We start from the raw sequence: 24,535 nt of genomic DNA, 5'->3' as shown, positions 1-24,535 counted from the left end.
GGCAACAAAGTAGAAACTTACCAAGCACTCATTTGCACTCTGCTCTCCTCTCTTCTTACAGTTGAGTAAAATGCCCTCTGTGCGCAAAAAGATCATCTCCCTCAGCTACCAACACTATGAAAACTAACTAATGGAGGAGATAAGTCTCTTCTTTGATCACGTCTTTTTTCCCTTGGTGGTCTGCAGTGATACAAGGCTTATCATCAGGGAAGAAAGCATTGTGAGACAACTATATATCTCACCTCAACCCATGCCTTCACCTCAAACACACACCCCCAATCAAGCCAGGAGGGAGTGTCACAGTGCATATGCATGTGTGTGTGTGTGTGTGTGTGTGGGCAGGGAGTGTCGGGAAACAAATGCCTCCTCCGCCCATCTTCATGCTCGAGCACTGTGTCATATTAATCCTCTGTCTATGTGTGCGTATGTGTGGGCGTGCTTCAGTGTTCAACATGAGAGATTAGCAGATTCACTACCATTCCCTGACTTGATACGCAGAGCTAATGTGAGACTTATCTGTTCTTTTGGACTTAACAATACAGACACAAAAGACTTGAAACCAACCACAGAACTTCTATTAGCACAGAGCAGAGGAGAATTCATTCATGGGCAGACATGTAATAAAACTTCCACACCATGTACAATGTCACATCTTAGTTTAGTGTGTTAGCATGGTAACATTTGCTAATTAGCACTAAACACAAACTGCAGCTGAGGCTGATGGGAATGTCATGTTTTGCAGGTATAAAGTATTGGACAAATCTAAATTTTTACCTGATAATGGTGCTAGATGAAAAGTGGGATCACTAAAGTGATTACAATTCAGCATGAGGGGGACATAAATGTCTGTACCAAATTTAATGGCAATCCGTTCAATAGATGTTGAGACATTTTACTCAAAACCACAAATGTGATTGTCATGGTGGCACTAGAGGAAAAGTCAAGGGATCACCAAATTCATCTTCAGGTAACATTTTGTGCCATCCAGAAGATATTGAGATATTTGACAATATGTTAAAACGCTGACCTGCTGGTGTCGCTACAGGAAAAGTCAGGAGATCATCAAAGTCATTAAGATTCATCCTCTGGACACTATGGATAACACTGCCATCCCTAGAGCCATGCCGCTAGCGTGTCTAAAAATGCTGTTCTTACGTCACACTACTGATGTGATTATTATTGAAAACCATTTCCTTACACAGACACTTTTCATTCATCATGTCCGTCACGATTGCTCTCCACAAACCTTCTTTTTACTTACAGTATCCTCATGAATATAAGCCTGTATCTCTGCTTTAAGCTTTTGCTTCCAAAGTGACTGAGTGTAATTCATCTGTCTACATAGTATGGCTCAACAAATCTGATTCGACAGCCTCGATAAACATCACAAGAAACATAAAACACATTTTAAAAGAGCAGTTATCGTATCTGAGCACCAGCTGAGAAAAGCATTCACTGTCACAGTGGGACATTAAGGAATTAGAGGATACAATGTAGCCAATTGCTGGTTGGGGAGGGGGAAACAAAATTGGAGTCAGTGGATGAGATGCGTCAAGTGGAACTAAATACTTTTTGTAATGTAGCACATGCGAGAGCATCGCTGTGAATTCAACCAAGATTTGAACCAGCAGGAATCCTCACTATAGGACTCCCTTTTACTGTGTAACGGTCCATCAGCTCAGAGTCACAATCATTTTGGTTTTCCAGTGTGTCCCTTGCCACATGTAACTGATCTTTTTGCATTTAAGAAAAAAAAAACTACTAACCCACTAAGAAACAAAAACAAATGGTTTAACATGGTACATTTATATCTGTCAGTCCCTTTTTCTCAACTTATCACAATTTTATTTTCACCTCCACTATTTCATCTTGCTTTCTTATAAAGCATAAACACCTTTACCCTCTGCTTTGCACCTAAATTTCTTCCTATCATCCACCACCTGCTTCAGTTTAAAAATTCTGGTCCACCTCTAATATATTTTTCATGCTTATTTGTGAAGTTCTTTTTCCAAATATTTCCCCCTCACATATCATATGTGCAAGTCCATATGCTTCATCCAACCATGCGCACCCATCAAACCCCATCTTCTACTCTTTTTGTCTTTCTCACTCTCACTTTTGCCTGAACATTGCAGGGTAAAGCAAAAATAAATATTCATCATACACCAAGCCTCCATCTCCCGCCTACTCACGTCAATGGCATCCCTTTCAAAGATGCGGAGCTGGAGGAAGAGCTCCAGTTTGATCTTCCTTTCCTGGAACAGCTCCTCCATCTGGCCCTGGGCCTCGTCCAGCTGCTGCAGCACGCTCTCAATGTGGGCCATGGAGCTGTTGTGAGGAGTCTTGTTGCTCGAGATGGCCGAGTCTCTGTGGAGAGAGAGGTCAAATACAGGGGATTTAAAAGTACAGTGCATTTGTGGTCAGAGATGTGGCTCCCAGTTCTAGTGGAGACTTCCCTGAAGAGTTTACTTAGTCTGTCTGAAAATCCCTTCAATCTATCTCATTACCTTTATTATTTTCCTTTCACCTCACAACCACATAATTGTCCAATGATCACAGAAAATTTGTCAAATCACTACATCCTTGGGCTTTGCATTCCTTAGTTTTGGTATTTAGTAAGTTTCAGTGATACAGGAATTCATTATTGTTGTCACTCTAAACTCTTCTGGATAACACTTACAAGTTTGAGTGTGTTTGTATGTGTTAATGTCCTGCATAAGTGTGGCTTACCCTAGTGTATATTATATATTACGATGTGCAGACATTAATGTAGCATGTATTAATAATTGTCACCTGAGCTGTTGTATGAGGTCCTCTCCCTCCTTGATGACGTTGACTGTAGCCTGCAGGGTGGTCTGCTGTTGCTGGCCGAAACGCTTGATCAGGTCCTGCACTGCTTCCACCGACTCTGCATACACATCATCCAGCAGTTCTTTCTGAAGCTCCTCCAACCACGTCCACAGCTAACAGTGATTGACAGGAAAGGCAAGCCAGTTAAAATGCAGCATCAAGTAGTGTACACCTCCAAGAGCAGAGAAAAAAGCAAGAAGCAACCAAACAGCCCTGTGGTGAACACAATACACATGCTGAAGGGGGTGGGGCAGATACACAGAGAGCTGTGAGTTAAACACAGATGCGAGGATCGATAGACAAGCTGTCAAATGGACAGACATAAGATGGGAGACAGAAATCAAATCCAACCAGTGCTGCTAAAAGCTGGTGTTTTGTGAATGGTCATCTTTGTAACAGATTAGCCATCTGGGTGAATTGGCTCAGCATACTAAAGTCCTGGCACACCATCCAGGCTGCAGGAGAGAGACCCTGGCACCTGCGGTTTGTCTAACACCCACACTGCCTACCCCAAAACATGTCTACTTTTGGTATTGTAACCATAACCCTCTTAGTAACATACAGTATGTTACATTATACCTGACATCTATATAGACATTGACACTGTTGATTGGCAAGCAAATATGCAAATGACTGAGTGAGATGACTAACTGACTAGTTTTTGGTAAGACAAAATGTTTTTTATTAAAGCCCGGTAGCAGTTTATTTTAGATTATGCTAGATAGACTACCTTTGATTTTCCGTGTTTGGTGGAAGGAGCAATCTGAGCTTTCGTCTGCTGTATGGTATACACTCAATAGAAAACATTACGGATGTTTTCTAATACTGAGACGCAGCTCCTTTTGCCAGGTAGGCATCCTAGTAGGTTTAGATGAGGCCTTTTATCTGGAGTGACTTCATATGTGTACTTCATGAGTATCAGTGCAGATGAATCCCCTCTCCTACAATGTAGTTCATGCTCTGTCTCCACAGTTGCCTTCCAACATGCTGGACTGCATCCAAAGGCTTCTACAGAAGAGGTGATAGGCAGGAGAGATGGCAACATTGACTTGTGCGCACATACACACACAGGAAGACACGCACTTACACAGTGACCTGCACCAGTGTGAGCTGACAGATGGGATGTAGGAGATTAGTGCATATGGACATTAAAGACTAGCTTCATTAATAACACCATCGCTCTGACTGTCTCTATGACTCTATGTAAACAGGATGTAGTGTTAACACATGCAGAGCACAGTGCTATGTCAGTGTGGAGAGGTTAATTTTGACACTCAAAGAGAGTACGACTTTCATTTTACCATAACACTGTGAGAGGAGTCAAGGGAGTGGTGCAGTGATTAGCACCACATCCACACAGCACGTACAGATTCCTGCCCTGTTCTGTGTAGTTTGCATGTTCTTTATTTATTTTTTAACGGATAAGGTAAATAATAATAAGGAAAATTAAAGGCATGATTGTCATTATCACATGAAGGGAGAAAGCATATTGAGGCAGATTGCCTTTAATCTGTGTAAACACAAGTGCACTACAGAAGGAAAGGAAAGCACAGATGTTTGCACAGGGAGAACGTAATGACTGGCAGGAAAATATTCAGGAGCATTTTGAGAAATTATGCACATTTAGACACAAAAACATTCACACACGCACACACATCTCTCTCTCACTATGAAGGCAATAAGTTAATAAGTAAATTCTTGGTCATATTTGGTGCAGATATATAAAGAACTTTGGTCATAACTCCTGAAGTGTGTAGGAAAAAGCTAAATTATGTTTGTGTAGGTGGCCCATTTGAAATAAACTGCAATAACAACTGAACATAGTTAGCAATAGTGGCTAAATTAAAATGACAAATGCAAAAATAAATTGGGATCAATCTTGTAAATTTGATAGCATTTCACCTATAGGTTGCGCTACAGAAATATGATAAATGTATTCAGTTTTATGTACATGACTGTGACTCACTTAAAATTGTCCTTGTAAAAGTCCTAACATAACACAGTCCTAGAAGATAGTGGCAATTTGTTAGAATGAATACCACTTTGTGTTGATTTTGATACAGATTATGATACAGATTAAACATTTCTAAATATCTTTTATTATCAGAATAACATTTTTAGAGGATTTTGCAGCCCTGGTGGAGGACGCACTCTCTGGCTGCTTCTAGTTAATCGTGTCTTTATTTCACAGTGATAGCTGCCTGTAACTGCATCTCTGATTGATGATGTTCCTTGTGTACAGATATACAAAGCAAAAATGACCTGTACATTGCTATTGTCTTTATTAGACCTAGTCAAAAATGGTATCCATTATAAGGGAATTTCCCACCCTTTTACCATAGTGGAGTGTGAAAGGCAACAGCAAAAAATGACTAATGTGTCAGTTGTTGATGGTTGACAAAGATATGACAAAGCTTGTTACTGTCATTCCTACATACAATGAAATACTGTAGTGTGATCAATAAATCGATAACTCTCTACCTTCTCGGCTTCTGTCTTCATACAGTATTAGTAGCATTAAAAACTTTAGCTTTAGGCAAAACAGAAGAGTCAAATCACTGTGGTAAATATAGCTAATTAGGGTTGATTAGAGGAGAGGAGAGAAAATACACACCTCTTTGACGTGTGTGTGAAAGGCAACAGACATGTCCAGCAGGACTTTACGCTGCTCGACACGTCGCACAAAGTCCTGGATGCGATCTTCTAGCTGGTGGGCAGCCTGGTAAATTTCCTCTGGGTCACACTCTCCGGTCTGTGCCAGCTGCTCTGCTGCCTCTAGCAACTTGTCAGCATTGGTGTAGGTGTTCTGAAATGTTAACATTAAGTATATTTAAAATGAGAGTACAGTATCTCATACACTGGACTAACTGCTCTTTAGTCTGTAAGAGCTGGACTGAAATCTTGTTAGTTTTGTTTTGGTCTAGGACAATACAGCAATGTCAAATCTAGATAATTTTTATTAAGCATCTCTATCCTCTGAAATATGACTTCACTTAACATTTTTTATTTATTTGCACAATGGAATGCAACTTTCAGACATTAATTTTTTTTTTATAAAAATACACATTTGATGCCTAGAGGAAAAAGTATGTCACACGATGAAGATTTGCTTTTGCTTTAACACTGAACTTTTTTCAAATGCATTACTTTACAACATTTAAAACTCACCTGTGCAACCTCTTCAAAGTCTTCATGTCTCTTCTGCAGAGCCCTGGCTCTGTGCAAAGACTTCCCAACACCAGTGTGTTTACTGAGGAAGGCCTCGCCATGGTTTTCTATCCAGTCCAGCACCTTGAAACACACACAAATACAGTATATGTAAACTGCGAAACGGTAAATTGAGAATGCAGTATACATTTTGGAGCAGTAGGGGGTGCAATTGAGTGGAATGGCTGTATTCAGATCACATTAGAGTTACAGTAGTCTAGATTTTATCTCTCTCCCCCTCACCCCTCTGTGTTGCTCACTCTCCCCCTCTGCTCATCCCTGCTTTCTTTACTCTTTTTCTCCCTCTGCAGTCTGTCATGTTTAAATTACACGAGTGTGGACAATTAGGTTTTGCCTAATAGGAAATCCAGACCAGTGTCAACATTTCCACTGTGGATGAGATTAGCTATAAATCTTTGTACATAATTACCTTATTATCTATTAAACAGATGGCCACACTTAATCTGTTTCTATGTGGGATTTTCATGACGCTTTCAAGGTCTCTGAGAGAATATTTTGATGGGACAAACACATATGAACACATGCACAATGCCCTCGACACTTTATGTGACAGTAAATTGCATCACCATGGAAACTACTACCAAGAGAAAAGGGTGATGAAAGAGTGGATGGAAGAAGGGAAAGACAGAAGTGCAGAGATACAGCAAGACAGAGAGAAAGAAAGCGAGAGAGAGCGACAGAAGGAGGGAGGAGGCAGAGAGGCAGAGAAGAGTTCATGCCCAAAGGGTATGCAGAGACGACACTATACACCAACTCAGTAGTTTTGATCTAAGAGCTCTGCCATCCAGACAGTCGCACTGAGAGATAGAGACTCTCACTCTGAAAACCCAGGAGGAAGTGAAAAAAGGCTTTGAAGAAGCTGGAGCCGATTATATTATATCTTAATATCACACCCTCTGCTATCAAGTATAGAATGCTTGCAGAATAACAAAGATATCTTGGGTCTTTATAACCATTAAAAAATAGTAAGACAGCAACACTTAATATATTTGTTGCTATTCACTTTGCCTAATGTTTTCCCAGTACCAGCCTTACTCAACTACTTTAAAAAACAAACGTTTTACAGATTCAATAGCACCAATGTGAATTTAGTAAAAAAAAGCCACATAATAACAAGCCTTGTGAAAAGCTAAATAAGTTGATTAATTTCAGTAGAAATATTTGAAAGGATAGGTCTGTACATTAGGAGTGCTTTACATTACTTAATGGACTAGTTATAGACAGCTTTAATGTGCAGGGAGCTTAATTGAAACATAGAGGCAAGATGGGACAGAACTCTCTACTGTAGTCTTTGCTGTGTACGTGTATGTGTGAGTGTATGTGAAGCCCACAGAGCTGCAAGTCTCGTTGTAGTTGGACTTTGCTCTGTATGTGTGTATGTGTCTCTTACTTGCTGTACATCCTGCTGAAAGACACACAGCTGCAGCCGTTGGTGCAGGCGGACTTTGCGATGCTGCCAGATGTTTTCCAGCTGCCTCTGGTGATGCAGCACCTCATGGATGATGTCTAGGACGTGGTGCACAGCCTTGGAGTAGTTAGCCGATGCCATCAATGAATCAGCACTTCCTGGGGTCAAAGGTCGCTGCAGTTTGTCCAAAAGAGACTTCCCATCCTGGCTTACCTGTAAAAGGTGATGTGTAGTTTGACATATTGCAAAACTTTATCAAGTATCTCACTTGTCTCTGCTAAATTCCTCATTGAACAGAAATGAAGTTGGAGAAAACACATTAATCATGTAGTAAATAAATAACCAAATCTATTGGTATAATCAGGAAGGTAATTAATTTGGTAAACAGATTCAACATAATCATCTAATCTTTCCAAAAAAGATACACGGGTACTAATTCATGAAACTGCTTTTCTCATTTGGTTCAACTTGAAAAACATTTAAAAAGGACTTTACTGTACTCCAATTTCCATCAGTGGTTTTATGTCATTTGTTTGGTTTTAACTTGTAAAACTCAAACACAAATGAATTGATCATTGAGAGAGTTTATATTGTAGAGTTTGTTTTGTACTGAAGGCATGTGTGTATATTTTGAATACATGATTTGGATAATTTCATTCCTATTTTGTGTTCTGCAGTTTGTGTTTTGCATGATCACTTGCATGTGCCTGCATATGCGTGTGTGTGAGAGAATGTGTATAGTAACCTCAGAGTATGCAGTGGTGATGTGCTCATATAGTCCCTGGTGATGGTGGATTGTGTCTTCCAGATCCTGGAGTTCAGAGGGCAGCTCTCCTTCACCACATGCCTTACACCATGGCTCCACTTTACTCATGTACTGGGGGAGAGAACACACACAATACACAATTACAATACACTACACAATAAACATTGTATAACACAGACCTACATATATTATATAATATAATATTATATATATTATATAATATTATATATATATATATATATATATATACATATATATATATATACATATATACATATATATATATATATATATATACATATATATATATATATATATATATATATATATATATATATATATATATATATACATATATACATATATATATATATATATATATATATATATATATATATATATATATATATATATATATATATATATATATATATATATATATATACACACACACACATTATATTATGGAGTATACTGCTTGTATTTTTCACACACACCTTTTGCATACTATCACTGCACATGTTATTACCATAGACTGTATGTATATTTATTTTTATATACAGTCTATGGTTATTACTAACAAAGTCCATACTATTAGTATGTATGTAAGAGTTCAGACAGTTTTGCTCCCCATTGAACACTCCTACCATAAGCCAATGAAAACAAAGAAAAATAATGACTGTATGCGAATTGCTCCTGATAGCCAGCTAAACTAGCTCTACATAAAGGTTTGGCATTCTAACTGGTACGTTGGAAACAGGACAGCTGACAGGAATAGAGAAAGAGAGAGATTGAAGTGTGAGTGAAGAGTGAGGAAAAGTTACAACAAATAGAAAAGAGACAGCAGAGCAGAGAGCTCTGTAGAAAGCTTTGATGAAATAATGAACGAAAAGTTATTATTCTGTTAGGGGAAGGGGAGAGAGTAGAGACAATTTTGCCACAAATATAACATGAAAACATACAATATCCTGTCTGTAACACTGCTCTGTCCACCAAACAAAATATCAATAGCTTACAAGGAAGTCTTGAGCATTAAAGACTGTACAGAAAAGGGGCCACTAAGCAAACAATAGGTGTCAACAACTAACTAATGCATTGTTAATGCAACCGTAAGCAAAACAACAGAAAGTAGTATTGATCATTTAAATGGTCTTTTAGGGCTATTAGGGATAAAGCAACCCCAGTGCTTGTAAATTGTAGTGGAGCCCTTTTTTTCCTTACTTTTCTTTCTCTTTAAATATATATTTCTTTAAAAGTGTATAAAACTATAATACGGTTTGGATATTAAACTATTCAGGAAAGCACAAATGACAGAAAATCTTGTCAGCCTCTAACATGCCGTAATAGATCTAATATGCTCCATTCCACCTCTTATTTACGCAGTATGCACTGTATGCATGTAAGAACTAAAAACTTCATATATATATGTGTGCAGGATGATTATATATGGATATGTAGATGTGTTTTTGTAAGTGATGACTCAGCCTGTTGACATCATCAGAACTGTACTGTACTATTTTCTGTGTGTCTATCAGGGTTGCATGTCTGTACCTGGTCTGCTTTCTGGTGAAAGCTGGCAGACATCTCCAACAGGGTGCTGCGTTCGTCCAGTGCTGCAGCGAAGGCCTTCCACTCCTGCTCCAGCTGTCCTGAGATCTGCTGGATCTGCTGAGAGGCGTAGTGGCCTGACTCCAGGAGCCGGTTCCCTACTGACATGATCCGATTGATGTTCACATACACATTCTTTGTTTAAGGAGAGACAGAGAAGCAAGATGGCACAGATTAAAATGCATACCAAAACTGATTGGTTTTAATTCAATAAAACACTACAAGTTCTTGTATATAGATAGGCAGACTGACAGACAGACCAGCAGACACAGTGAATAGTAACGTGTGCTAACAGTTGTTACAATGAAAGTCCAGCGGTTTAAATCTATAGACAGCTGTTCTGACGCCGAAGTGACTCATATAAACAATGTTTTTCCGTGTAATGTTAATAATTGGGCATTCTGCCGAGGTAAATTAACAGGCTGCCAGTTAAAGTATTGTGGTGTTGTGGTTTCATTTTGGGTGCCATGATGCATAAAGCTGCAACTATGTCTTCAAACAGCCAATCTTGACTGTACTTCTGCAAAGCAATCAAAGTGTGTTTGTGAAATATAGTAGCCACAATTACATTAACATACACAGTGAGTAATATCAGAGAGAATAAAAGTCAATACATGCACCCTGGTCATAAGCTACCCCTCCCCTTCACACACACACACACACACACACACACACACCCACGCACAGCCTTGTGGACATCAAAAAGTCACTCACTTGGGAGGCATACCTCATGTGAAAAATGAAAAGAAACCCATTTGCCTCTTAACCTTTCAGTGTTTTTTAATATATGGGCTCCAAGCTGTTTTGTGTAGATAGGCACGGATCAGCAAACGCTAATTAACAACTGTGTTAACAGCCTGTTATTATTCTATTCAATTACTGCTCCTGGAGCCTATTATGGCTCTTAGTTTGCTTGTTTCAATCACAACGGGAAGGAAAAATTAACCAAACACCAGCTACAGCCCTCAAACAGAGGCAGGGTCTTGGCAGGAGTGACTCTAGAAACACAAATTATGAGTTTTCATCAAAGTTGCAGATGCGGGATTCGTGCTTTGTTTTGTTTAATCTTTAAGGCTTTGAGATGATTTCTGATGGGGTTTTTTTAAATTAGGGTTTAGAAATGGTTTTGAATAGCTTTTACTTGTAGCAGTTGTAGCATGCAAACCAAGCAGAGACATTCCCCACTGTCCAAAATCCAGGAAAATCTTGACACTGGGACATCAAAAGCACTAGATAAAGTCTGATGTTGACTCAAGGACAGTGATGTGCTTAGAAGTATGGTGCTCTCAAAAACACAGCAGTAGGGAAGTTGTGATACACAAAAGAACAGTGGTGCACAGTAGAGCTACAGTAATCCTATTATACATTGTATGAAGACACAAAAAAAAACCAGGAAAATTATCTCTGAACTACTCTAGATCTTATGTGATATTATACCACAGGAAACTATGATGATTTTTGGAAAGGACATATGCACAAAAAGACCTCAAGGAGAACACACACAGTCACAACCAATAAGCCTGAAAGCCTTTGAGCCATCTGCAGGACATTATAAATTAGATTAAATAACAGAGGCTGGAGTACTCAAACACACTGGGTGGTAAAGTCTTAATGTAAAACTGATGGACGGAAAGGGGGAGGGGTGGGGCAAAGATAGGGAGAAGGTATTCTTAATTCAAACCTGATGAGGGCAAGTGAAAGAGCGAGAGAGAGAAAAAGAGAAAAAGCAAGACAGAAAGTGAGGGAGAGGAGGAATAGGAGGACTGTTGACGCAGAGATCAATCAATATACAGAGTAGGAAAACAAATAAGGCCACAGTAGTATTCGCTTTGTGAATGAACAACAGAATCAGATGAACAACTGTTCACAAGAGCAGAACTTAACTTACTTCCTATCTTGCAGAAGGGCAATGGAGACCCAGGCTATAACCAGATCACTCTGTATTTGCTACCTAATGCACTGTGTTTTCTTGTAGCCCTGAGTGTCCAAATACTACAGTCCAGATTCTAAGTGTAAAATGTATGCACTATATACAGTAGGGCCCTCAAAAATTCTGGCCAAGTTAGTGTCCATAATATGCACAATACTTGTAGCTAAAAATCCTTCAGTAAACATGGTAGATGTGTTAATTAATGTTATGTGACACTGCACATTTTAGTGAAGGCACAACATGTTGATGATTTAAGTGCCTGAAATCTCAATTTACTGCTCCTTGTAGAGTGTGCTGTTGAGTGTTTATTATGTGGGGAATGGAGAATGAGTGAACAAGGGAGTAAGTTCAGACACAGCCCCAAACATTCAGAAAACCAGTGAGTTAGCAGACTGCTACTAAGCTTGCTGTATGGGAACAAATGGCAAATTATGAGTTTGTTGTCTTTCAGATTACTTTCTTTTCCCATGATTTTTTTTCAAAATTCAGTCCCTTTACTTTGAAGGCCAAATATCATAAAAACTAACTGCTTTCTGTGGCAGGAAGAGTTACTTTGAGAATGGAGATTACTAAACTGAGCACAGAGGTTACACTGCTGAGAAAACATGCTCCAACTGATTTATGCTTTTCCCCATATGATGAGCACTGAGAGTACCCCTACTTGCATATACTCATTAATAAGCTGCATCTGCAGAATGCAAAGAAAAACAACAACGCAACAACATGGACAAGCCACCCAAACAATGTGAACACAGCTTTGAATAATTGGCACTGTTCACTGGTAGACTTCTTATCTCACAGATCAATGTCACAACACCTAGTTCTCCAGTGTTGTGGAACTAATCCTAATCTCAATAAAATATCTTCTGTGTACAAACTGAAGGCAAATCATCTCCATGCCTTCAGGACTGTTCCAGTGTTTTCCATTTTTATTCTACTGAACATGTAGGGGTGCTAAAAGTATCCCATGTGTAGCTTGTATAACATGTGCAAATATTTAGCCTTTTTGTTTTGTTTTTGCGATCTATTACAATTTGCTACTGAATTACCCAGTTCCCCCACAAGGATCATTAAAGTTTCATGATTGCTTTTGTAGACTTTATATACGTAATAGAATACAGAGTGTAATGTTCAATAAATCATTATAACAACACCTGCCAGAGACTAATCAAACCTGGCATCATTGCCAGAAGGTGAACCTATCTCTGTCTCTGGTGATCTGGTTACATACACAAAATGCAATAAGTTGAGGTTGGTAAGAGGCAGAGCCTCTGCCTTAGGCAGGGTACTGTTCTGTCCAATACTTCCAATGAAACTAATTTAAATTGGTCTCATGAAGTCCCTCCCACTAAAAAAGTCCTTCCTGCTAAGTCATTAGAATCAACAGCGGTATTTTATGCATATATAACACAGTCACATACAGATAGAGACACAATTCAACAATGGAGGGGCCTGTAGCACCAGACAGTGCTGATAATGAATACATGACAATGGAGGCTGACAAATCATCAGAACATGACGATACTTATGAAAATGGAGATACACTTGTTTTTGATTTAAAAGGAAAAGAGGATTCAATAGTGCATGAATCAGGCCCTAATTCAAGACGACAGAAGAAAGGAGAATTGAAAAATGAGGAAGTTGCAACTACGAGATCGCTGCAAAACACCCCAAACCCAAATACTAAACGACCCCCCATCCGCCCTCTACCAGACAGATACATCACTATGAGATGCCCTCCAGCGAATGCAAACAGTGGACGAGGAATGAAGCAACCACTCCAATTAGGTACGGTACATACACACATTCAAATAATACAAATACAGACAAACAAAATACTAGCATATCATAATGGTAAATTACAATAACATTATATTATCTTCTGATTAGTTTTCTTCAGGTGTACTACAGTGTGTCTGGTGTTGCTGTGTATTCTGTTACTCGGAGGGCTGCTTGGTCTGATCTTCTACAGTGAGTCTGAACTATCTTTTATGAAATCACAACCTTAAAGATGCAGCAGACGTTTCCCCAGGAGCAAAAAGGATGTGACAAAATCTGGAAAAAAAGTGTACTGCATATACACTGCATTAATATATAATCTCGCATTGTCTTGTATTGAAGTGTAACCCTTTATTGAGAAACTTTACATCTCTTTTATAACAGATGGCACATTGTCTGAGACTCATAAGACAATGATTAGAAACGTAGACAAACAACTTCAGAAAATAAGTAAGTGGTCAATGAACATAGGATTCATGTTGACAGCTGGAAATATATGTGCATGCATAAATTGTAAATGTGTATTCTACTTGGCCTCTGTCTGAGACCAAATTGAGAAATGTTTACATCTCTTTATTAACAGATGACACATTGTCTGAGATACTGAATGAAAAAGTAGTCAAACTACTTGAGAAAATAGGTGAGTGGTCAATGAACATAGGATTCATGTTGACAGCTAGAAATTAAGAATGACTGCTCTTTAACAAAGTACACAAAAAACAAAAAATAATAATACAATGACAAAACTATGAAAGAAACAGCACAAATCCTTGATCAAACATTTAATAAAAGCTAACATTCCCATCAAAGTGAAAAAAAAGTGTAAAACTAAACTCATCTTTACAGACAATCTGAGAAACCTCTCCAGATCAATGTACCACATTTCCAACAAAGAAGACTATGATTGTTTAACTGGCCAGGACCTGTTCATACTAAATCATGAAGTGCTTGAGGTAAGGAATGGATTTGCTGATTTGTGTGTCTATGTGTGCACACATGTGTATATTTATTTATTTATTTATTTATTTATACACAATATTAAAAAGTTATGGGTATAATATGGCATAATCTTAATTAACAACTTTATTTGCACTAACAGTGGCAAATGAAAGGAAAATCATTTCATCTGGGTCGCAAGAGCTCAGAAAATGGAAAATGCAGAGTCCCATTCTCCTGGAAATGCACAAGTAGCCTTGCTGGAAATGCATCTACAATATAAAGGGATGACCACTTGTTCAGGTCATACTTCCTTCAAGTTATAATGTGTTGATTATTTGTCAGTATGTTTTTGGGTTTATTTTGTGCTATTTATTGTACAGGTGTGATATATTATGTTCTGCCATATATTCCTGCTTTTTAGCAATTCATCTATATATACACTCATGTCCAACTCCATAAAGGGCAGTTTGAAGATGTTTACTAATAAATGGTTTTCAATCTTTACCTAAGTGTGCAAGATTTTTTCCAGTGTTTTCAAAGCCAAGGAAATCTACTTTTGAATGTTAGAGGGAAAGATACACATACTAAACTGTCTGTGGGTTTTCTTGATGTACCAGAGCTGTAAAATGAGTGTGGACAGTTCAACACATACCAGGATGTTGTGATTTTTTTAAAATTAGCAGTGGGAGAAGTTGGTAGTTAGTTGCATTTTAATATATTTTATGTTGTTAATAATGTGGATTTATTACTTAAATTAGTTACTATCAATTCTAATTAAAGGTACAATATAAAACCATGTCCCATTTATACTATAATAGCAAAGGTAGAAAACTCATTCATTCACAAACTGCATTTGTTAAGTGTCTCCCATAGGGGGCATAATAGTAACATAACTCCATCTATTGTATTATGCATGGCACTTTATCACTTACATAATTGCAAACAGGCACCATTAGCATTTGGTTTAAATCTTGACTTAAAGTTGATGATGCTTATATGAATTTCCATGCCTATAGCAATAATCAGTAATACAATATTGAGAAAGCAATGTTGATGCAGCTACAAACCAGTGATGCCAGTGTTTAGACATCAGTGGAAACTGGCAAACGTGTACAGGTAATTGTGTTGTTTCATCTTGTTTTTAGTCTCCCATACATTTTCACATATATTGAGCGCACACACAGAAAAAAGACGACACAGGCAGTATCTCTGCATGAACGCACATAAACACACACGCACCCTGACATTGTGTCTTTCCATTCAGCCATGCAGGCAACAGGAAGGGGAAACGCTACTTCCTGTGGAAGAATGGGTGGAGGGGGCGGTGGTCACTGAGTGTACCCGACTGTGTTTGTTTGTGTGTGTGTGTACAGTATACTGTGAATATATGTGTGAGTTTATACTACAGCTCCATCTGTCTTTTCTACTACTATTGTCTCAGGAATTATTGGTTCATATCAACCTGCAGTGTTGACACAACTTTGCCTTTGGGTGGTCACTGAAGCTGCCCCTGGGCCCTCATGTTGACACCAGTCATTGCACTTGGTTCTTAACACCAGTGATTTGTGACACTGTGAGTGGGAGGATTTGGACCATGGGCCCCATTCTCCCTTGGCTACACTTTTGTCACACTAACAATAGCATCTGTGATTTAACACATTTTCCTGTGTAAGGGTTGGGTTGTTTTTGTCCAAATTAGAGGCAACGAGCTGAACATGTGTAGTTATTAAGTTTTAGTTATGATAGTTCTGAAGCCAATTTCAGTTCAAAACAAATTTGTTTTGCAAGTAGTTATATCTGCCAGACTGGGATCATACAGCATTATGATGCAAATGTTATAAAAAATAAAATGTGACAACATAAGGCAAATAGTGCAGTGCATGATATTTGGTAGGTGAAAGACAAAAACAAACAGGAAGGAAGGGTCAGGGAATGATGATGTATGTTTTTAGTGGGCAAAACCCTGAGGGGTTAAAGGTTTTGATAAGAACTAGTAGAGCAGAGCACTGTAAGACTGCAGAGTTGATACAGTATAATGTCCTCAGCTATACTTATTCAGCAGCAAAGCTCCACAGACTACAGTAAGGTACAGGAGGGCAGGGAGGGTTGTGGAGCAGAGCAGCAGAGGGCAGCACACAGCTATGGGAAGGGCAGGGAGGCAATATGGGTCAATTATGGGAACAGCACTGTGACAAGAGATGACTGGGGGGGAAGAGTTGAGGCAGAGTGGAAAACAGCTGAATAATATGAGAGAGACAGTGGCAGAACAGAAAATATCAGTCTACAGCGAGTCCCAGCCCAAGGGAGAGGATGGTTTGGGATAAAGCCTGTGAAAAAGAAGTGGTGTATGTTTGTGTGTGTGGTGGTTGTACAAGGGTGGGAGGCCTTAGCTTGTTACTGTGAATGACAGTAATGATAATAGTCTGTGACTGCATCTCCTGCGTGAGTGTGTTACTGTGCATGTGTGTGTGCACGACAGAGACAAAGACAACGTCTTACCATGCAGTTCATAGCAAAGTGGTTGTGCTGGGTCTGCAGCTCGACAGCATGCTGGTGATTCCCTCCGATCTCTGTGTAACTGGTGAGAAAAAGCCCCTTGTTGTGCATGATCCAGTCGAACATCTATTCACCGAAGAGGGGGAGAAAATGCAGTTAGTTTTATAGAATGCACTTCAAATGAAAAGGGTCTTTCCATGTCGTGTTTACTCAGTTTGCTCACTCTCACTCAGCTGTGAGAATAAGAGAGGGCCTGTTGTTTGGTTTTTGTAATTAACCAAAACCTTTCATCACTGCACTGACTTCTAGAGGCAAGTCATCTTCAAGCTCCTCTGTAATAAGCAGGAACAAAAGAACAAGCTCTGTGTGTGTGTGTGTGTGTGTGTGTAGTGTACCCTTCATTTATGTGGCAGTGTGTTCTTTCTGTTCCTCTCTCTACATGTTTGGTGTATGGAAAAGGTGTGTGTGATTGCAACTCTAACACTTTCCATAGCAGGCCTCTGCATTTGCCTCCAGCTCAACACAGGTCATGTAGCTACATTTCTCAGGTCCAGACACGCAACATCACACTCTCCTGAAACACTGACGACACATACAGGCACACACTCACACACATTCATTTACTCTCTGTTTCCATCCACACCAAAATACACAGCTCAGACAATATTTGACCAAGATAGAAAGTAGGGCTTAAATACACACAAAAATCATACACAAATTAATCTTAAATGACTAAAAAAGCTTTTCAAATTATAAATCCACAGGTAGACAAAAACATAATATATATATATTATCAGGATATTGTACATTAACCTTCAATCAACACTGGCCAGTAGTTCCAGTCCACCAATGCACCTCATCTATTAAGCTTTTACCACTATATACCACTATATACATACACAGCCTCACTAATCTGGCCTACATGGGGATGAAAGTTGATCTGAGGACTTAAATGTCTGGAATAATGTAATGTTTTCAAATACCCAGCTAAGACTGGCATGCATGCATGATCACGCATCAGATTAGCTCCTGTGCGGCCTGAAATACCTGTATGTATCAAGAATAAACTGCACATGGGCACATATTAACATAAAGCACCAAGGGCCAAGAACATGAGGAGGCAGTGAAGAAGCAATTAACCTTATCCTCTGTATGGTTTCAATCATCATGTGAATAGCATGGAGAAAAGAATGGAATAGAAAAGAATAGCACTCTGACCTTCTCTGCGTCCTGTTCGAAGAGACGCAGCTGGAAACACTGGTCCAGCTTCAGCTTCCTCATGTGCCACAGCTGCTGGAGATTTTGGCGAGTCCCATGCAGCTTGTCCAACAACCCCGTCACTTTTGCTACTAGGTTGTGTGCGTCCGCATGCGTATGAAACCCATGATGATGGTCGTTGGAATCTCCACTAGCTCCACCAGTGCGGTTACCGTATCCGCTTTCACTGCTATTTCCACCTCCTGTAGTTTGTGACTGTAGCCTTTGTAGCAGCCTTCGTCCCTGCACATCCAGCTCCTCCACCGAGGCCTTAGTGGCCCTTTTCTTCAGCCCTGCATGTTCTTCCATGAGCCTCCGAGCCCCCTCCAGGTCTCGCGGCAGATCACGCTGGGACAAGGTGTCCTGGAGCTCCTCGAGACGTGCCAGTGCCCGCGCTGCATCGCTGGCAAAGGTCTCAAATGACAGCCGCACCTTAAATAAAAGTTTAAAGAGACCTGCATTTTCTAAAATAGAAATACTACTGAATTTCAGTTAATTTACCAAGTATAGGTAAAAGACAACACTTGCTGATAATGTTCTGAAAAATAAAAAAAGATAGAACAAAAAAGAGAAAGTATCCAAACCTCAATCCAGTCATCGTGGTTGTACTCTAAGCTACCCTCAAAGTCAGCTGTCAGCTGGGATGGGTCCACAATCTTGGATAAACCCTCTAAGGAGACCATCACCGTCTGGTGTGGTTGGGTGTATGTGGGACAAATGAAGTTGGAAGTGACAATAAAGAGATAGATGAGGAGAAAGAGGGGTGAATGCAGGCAAAGAAAAGAAGTAAAAAAGATTAAGAATGGGCAAAGGAAGGATAACAGGGATACAGACCACCACAATTTAATTATCATCACAGTCATCATCATCTCCATATTCTAAACTAATCAAATGTTAATTTGTCAAAATATTTCCCACTGTTAAACCTAGATTATGAAAAGAATGTGTAGAGTCAGTGGCTCCACATGTCTACTGTTTAGATAGGTGGGGTGACCAAAAACAAAACATTCCAGACATTTTAAGCAGCATTCATGTTATCATTAATAAGATGGAAATAGAGGAATATAAACTCTTAGGAAGAAAAAACAAAAACTGCTGACATTCACTAGAGCAAGGGAAACACAATGAAAATGCAAAATAAACGGTCAGATATGGAGCTGGTGTCTGCCTGAGTACTCTCTGGTATAGATGCTATAATAACTGGAGGGTTTTTTTTACCTTCTTTTAAACTACAAGCTACATCACACACTTACAGGAGCAAGAACTTTGCAGCCAGAGACTCCTCCTGGTTATCATTCTGTCCTACTCAAATACAGTACATATCTGACATCATAAAAAAACAAGCGTCCTATATATCCTGTTTCCATAGTAACTGGGTCAGGACTAAATATACCAGCACCACATGCCCACACGGGACAGAACAGTGCCACTGTCACTGAGCAGCAGTCCAATTAGAGCTGATAAATTAAGACCGATGGCTATGCTAAGCTAACGACTAATTACAATTACAACTAATTGTTTATTTTAAAATATATTAATGTAATGACACTACCAATATCTCCATCTCTTGTAGAGAACAATAAAAAATTCATAAACCTGTATACGCAAAAGAATCTATAACACTAATGGTTCGTGTACAACATCTACAACAACAAAGCCCAGGCTAGAAATGTTAAAAGGATTAGTTTTGTGTATTAGAAGTAGTTAAAGTATATAGAGTGTCACCCACCTCAAATTCAAACTTGGAGCTGCCGAAGTTGGTCCTCTGCTTTTGCCAGAAGTTGTCCGGCTTTATGATGAGGGCAACGTGGATACAAGAAGGGAAAGACTCCTGGAGGATCTTCAGCAGAGGTTTGATGCTGTCCCATTTAGAACCACGCATGTCCACAATGACTGTGAAGCCATGTCTGGCAACTTCCTCACTGCAGAAAACATGAATAAAGAGGTCAGATCCCACAATAAAGAGCAAACACATGAGAAGATATATTACTTTTAAATCATTTTCTTGTGCTAACATGAAACCACTAGGGCAGCTTAGGGAAGAGTACAAACATGTGACAACAAAAGTACAAAATCAATCAAATGTGATTGATTAGAGACTGAACAAACCTGAATGAGCTAAAAGAAACATGTCAAACTATTGAGTCACAGCATTGTCACTGCCCATGTAACAAAAATAGAGACACTATACAAACTAAAAACAAAGGAAACTCATTGTAAATTTTGTAAAGGGTCTGTTATAACTGCAACGATGCCAAAAAGATTTAAAGATCCCATGCAAATCTCCAGAGCATCTGGGGAGGAAAAAAATAGTTAAAACATTCAAGCGTTGAAATTTCCACTGCTGCTTACCAGGAGTCCTGCTGCTGTATAAGTCCATAAAAGGTTGTTTCTCAGTGTTAAAGGCTTTAATCTGAATGTGTCTAGCTAGGAGACAGAAACAGACGCAGGCCCTCCTGCTCTAACTCACTCTGACCTCACTCTCTAAAAACAGTTCGGTCGGCCAAATGGGTAGAGAAAAACAGTGTAGAGGAGGGAGAAGGAGAGAGTGGGAGAGGGAGAGAGAGAGAGAGAGAGAGAGAGAGAGAGAGAGAGAGAGAGAGAGAGAGAGAGAGAGAGAGAGAGACGCAGATGTAACAAGGACAAGAAATATTTAGACAGGAGAAAGAGAAATCAAGCTGAGGAGAAGAAGCTAACCTCCTTCTGAGTTAGTGACACTTAGTGACTCAAACTGGATGGCTGGCCACCTCTGACAGTTTTCTTTTTAGTCTTCCCTCTTAACACAGTTCCTAAAGAGATGAGCGTTTTGGAGGCCTGGAAGTCTTTGTACAGCAGCTGCAACCAGTACGTCCTGATTCAGAGCATGCTACTTGTCTTTTACTGCTACACCACATAATATGTATAATAAAGCACTAAAAATAACATTTGTGAATATGGTTTTAATACATTCTATTAGTATGGGACAGACTGTCTCAAGATAAAGAATATGAAATATTTTTTAACATGAAACTGTTTTATTCAGCTTAGCAGTCTGCACTCCAAACTGAACACCAACTAATGTTACATAAAAGTAGAAGACAAAAGCGCACGAATGACCAGCAAAACATCACAATGCTTGCAAGCCTTCAGTTTCATCGTTTAGACTTGATCTGCCCCTTTTTTGAGTTTGAGTTTATGCATCTCTGAAAAGATGTGAAAAGACTTTGTTCCAGGGGTCATCATCTGATTTATAGCTTATTCTTGGACTTTAATACAGAATTGCAAACTATCTACACTCTATAAACATATGCATCATACTGACTACCGCTGACTGATATATACGCAGATATTGAGTATTTTTGATTTTGCCTCGGACATCCCAGAATGCCCTCAAGGAACCCTGAGAAACCATGGACCCGATTTTTGTAGTAACTGACCTGGACCACCTCTCGCCTCAAGACAAATCTCCAAACTCTACTGTGAAAAAGACTTAAAGCATTAGACCTGCAAAGCACTAGAAACCGCAGCACAGGGGAGATCAGAAGCAGAAGAACAGAGGAGTGCAAGCTTCCCTCCAGGCTAATCACAACTGACTCCGAACAGAGCAGCCTGGAGCTAAGTGTCAAATGTGGAGGAAAAGGAAAGGAAAGGTGCTTCTAGACTTGAACATCAACATCAGCCTGCACAGAACTACAGAGCGCAGATGACAGGAAAGAAAAACTAACATATTTTTAAGACAGAAAGAGAAAAAAGAAGTGGCAATCCACATGACACCTTGTTTAATTAGAAGTGATCCACTCTAACTAGACATTATCAATGTGAGAGTGAGAGAAGGGAGTCTTACTAAATAGTGGTAACCTACATAAGGTGTAATGGATTTTTCTAGAGAGCTAGGAGGAAATGAGAGGGGGAGGGTTTGAATCTTTGAATCTCCCAGCTCTTCAAAGCCTCAGGTTATGCTCCAGCCTTTAAAATCCAAGCAAGGTGGGAAAGTCTGACACAAAGAAAGTGATGAGAAGTGTGTGAGTGTGACTGCATGAGAGACCAAGAAGAGTCTGTTTCAAATTAACCCAGGATCAAGAATAGGGTCTATAAGCCAGTGCATATGAGTTTGTGTGCATGTTCACAGTTTGAAAAAGTATGAATCCTACACTGAAACCCTGTATGTGCATGTTTGTAAGTACATTTCCTACCTGGGAATAGTAGCCAGGTAGGCTATGAGCCTGCGCAGGTCTTCGGGACGTATTCTATCATGGTTGCTCCGTGCTGGAAAGGTGAGAACGGGACCTCCGCGTCTGTCTCGGCCACCTTTGGGTAGAAATCAGATGACAAAAAGGTCATTAAACAACAGCTATGTCCCATGTAGATAATGCTCATATACTGTAGCACAGCTGTAGCAAAGCTAAAGGTGAGAGAAGAGTGGTGTCAAAAACATTTTTTCCTACATATGTTAAAGTCATTGTTATTGTATCGCCAATGTGATGGACTAGCAACTTGCCCAGGGTTTTTCCCTGCTTTTCACACATTAATGCTGTGACTGAGCATCCGGAAACACAAAAACTCAGGAATTACGTGAACTCCTCACAGAACTTTCAACCATCATATTAAGCAGAATAAATGAACAAATTAACTGAAGACAAAGACAAGTTATTTTACCTTCAACTGCTTAGTCTGACACTACAGAGTTCACGTAGGATTATATAACCTACAGAATCCTACCCCAAAAAGATGTAAAGTGAGCACAGTAGTTCTCTGAGATGACAGCCATTTGTATGGGTACCATCTGTGAATATTTCTGCAGTTAGTCATGACTATACTGAGTCAAATTGAAGAGTCAGGGGTCAAATTAGTCTCATGATGACAAGACTAGTAATAGCCTTTCAGTCAGACTGCAGTAACAAACAACAAGACTATTAATTAACAGGGGGAAACACTCTCTCAAACTCACTTACAATTATGGTAATTCCCATGCAGTTAACACTAATGAGGTAAAGGTCAGGTCAGCACCATGACGAGTGAGAAACAGTTCAGAGAAATAAGTGAGTGCACTTCAGTAATTTAACAAATAGGAAAGGACAAGGAAAGAGAAGCTTGAATTTCCAACAAAATGATACCCAGCTGCCATGTTGTGACATTTAAGTACATTATGTGCTCCCATTTGAAACTATCATGTATTTCAAGCGCAAGAGCCACAAAGTCTTGTAACTGTTTTGATTTTGTTATTATTGTGATCAAGAGTATGAATGTAGAACTCTTGGAAGTACTTAAATTAACAACTAAAGATGATCTTTTTGATTGGCTGACCCTTCATTGAGCATATTGTAGAGATTGAATCCTCCGCTTTTGTCGAAATTATCTTGATGACTTCACCTCACACCACGCATTTGTGGAAAGAGTTTGATATCAGCTCAATATCAGCTCTTTCAAAAAGTTAACCCACTTTCCACACTTTATAAACACCACTTCTGAAATAGATTTCTACACTTGAAACATGAGATATTTTATTTTCAAGTCTCCCCTAGACACAATTTAATTTGGAATGACTGGTTGAGGGGTAACTATGCAAACTGTCTGGTTTGGTTATGACTCCTCTTCATTGAAAAAAAAGTGTGAATGGCAGTTTTTACGTATAGTGACAATAACATATCATATCAGTGATATACACTGTAACTGTATATATCTGACCTGAGAGAAAGGCGACCTTCTCCTTGAGGATGGGAAGCACATCAATGGCCTTCATATCCTCATTGCGATGAAACCCTGAAACACAGAGAAAAACAGAGGTCAGAAGGACGGGAGGCTCACAACCAAAATCTTTGAACAGACAAAGACAAATGGAAACTGCCGAGTGACACCAGCGACACCAATCCTAATCTTTGTTTTTATTTTCACACCAATGTGGCCAGCAGCATGTTATATTTAGTATGCACTGAGTTGGTCAGAGTTTGCTGACAATGCTTCAAGTTTAACACAGATTTTTTTAATCCAGATGACCTCAATCAAGCCTCTCAAGCGTATCATTGTCTTCAGCCTATGAAAAATAGCTACAGCTATTGTGAAGTTTCAAAAATAGCATTATTTTTGAAATTCTGTAGACTAACTGATCAATTTTAATCATGATAATTAGTTAGTACATTATTGCAGCCCTAAATGTTTAGTCTAGCCTAACCTGGTATACTATACTATTGAATTAAAACTTTCCACCATGGTCTCGCCTGCTCTATTGCGGTATGTTCTTTAAATGTCAACTCTTTTGCCTCGCCTCCTCAACAGATGGCACGCTGGTTAATTCCAG

At 39.3% G+C, this 24,535-nt stretch overlaps 2 protein-coding genes across 9 annotated transcripts in view; one reads left to right on the top strand and one right to left on the bottom strand.

Moving 5' to 3' along the window:
• Nucleotides 1–24,535, bottom strand: part of triob (trio Rho guanine nucleotide exchange factor b) — a 109,897-nt gene that overhangs the window by 45,031 nt on the left and 40,331 nt on the right. For 6 of the 7 annotated variants that reach the window (XM_044207836.1, XM_044207835.1, XM_044207829.1 and 3 more), the window contains 13 exons: nucleotides 23,926–24,000; nucleotides 22,434–22,548; nucleotides 19,991–20,183; nucleotides 18,846–18,950; nucleotides 18,223–18,693; nucleotides 17,008–17,130; nucleotides 9,804–9,995; nucleotides 8,232–8,363; nucleotides 7,469–7,699; nucleotides 6,019–6,141; nucleotides 5,465–5,656; nucleotides 2,794–2,963; nucleotides 2,193–2,367 (listed from right to left, as the gene is read on the bottom strand). In XM_044207836.1, the coding sequence (XP_044063771.1) occupies nucleotides 2,193–2,367; nucleotides 2,794–2,963; nucleotides 5,465–5,656; nucleotides 6,019–6,141; nucleotides 7,469–7,699; nucleotides 8,232–8,363; nucleotides 9,804–9,995; nucleotides 17,008–17,130; nucleotides 18,223–18,693; nucleotides 18,846–18,950; nucleotides 19,991–20,183; nucleotides 22,434–22,548; nucleotides 23,926–24,000 (2,297 nt within the window). Of the gene's footprint in view, nucleotides 1–2,192; nucleotides 2,368–2,793; nucleotides 2,964–5,464; nucleotides 5,657–6,018; nucleotides 6,142–7,468; nucleotides 7,700–8,231; nucleotides 8,364–9,803; nucleotides 9,996–17,007; nucleotides 17,131–18,222; nucleotides 18,694–18,845; nucleotides 18,951–19,990; nucleotides 20,184–20,613; nucleotides 20,718–22,433; nucleotides 22,549–23,925; nucleotides 24,001–24,535 lie in introns of those variants that run through there. The other variant, XM_044207834.1, reaches the window with a different exon arrangement.
• Nucleotides 13,244–17,001, top strand: LOC122881535. Of its 2 annotated transcripts, XM_044207837.1 has the most exons (6): nucleotides 13,244–13,578; nucleotides 13,681–13,761; nucleotides 13,954–14,019; nucleotides 14,153–14,209; nucleotides 14,416–14,522; nucleotides 14,669–17,001. In XM_044207837.1, the coding sequence occupies exons 1-6, from the start codon at nucleotides 13,275–13,277 to the stop codon at nucleotides 14,786–14,788; spliced, it is 735 nt and encodes a 244-aa protein (XP_044063772.1). In that variant the 5' UTR covers nucleotides 13,244–13,274; the 3' UTR covers nucleotides 14,789–17,001. The 2 variants fall into 2 exon arrangements, with proteins under 2 accessions (XP_044063772.1, XP_044063773.1); XM_044207838.1 differs by lacking the exon at nucleotides 14,153–14,209.

The sequence above is a fragment of the Siniperca chuatsi genome, linkage group LG9, assembly GCF_020085105.1.
Source record: "Siniperca chuatsi isolate FFG_IHB_CAS linkage group LG9, ASM2008510v1, whole genome shotgun sequence".
Classification (NCBI taxonomy): Eukaryota; Metazoa; Chordata; class Actinopteri; order Centrarchiformes; family Sinipercidae; genus Siniperca; species Siniperca chuatsi.
The sequence above is the reverse complement of the archived record's forward strand: the minus strand, read 5'-3'. Positions and strand labels throughout refer to the sequence as shown.

Excerpts from the sequence above, each read along its gene's own strand:
- LOC122881535 (XM_044207837.1), top strand. The coding sequence starts at position 13,275 with ATGACAATGGAGGCTGACAAATCATCAGAACATGACGATACTTATGAA. Across the intron at positions 13,579-13,680 it reads GAAGCAACCACTCCAATTAG|TTTTCTTCAGGTGTACTACA; the intron begins GTACGGTACATA and ends TCTTCTGATTAG. Across the intron at positions 14,210-14,415 it reads CAAACTACTTGAGAAAATAG|ACAATCTGAGAAACCTCTCC; the intron begins GTGAGTGGTCAA and ends TCATCTTTACAG.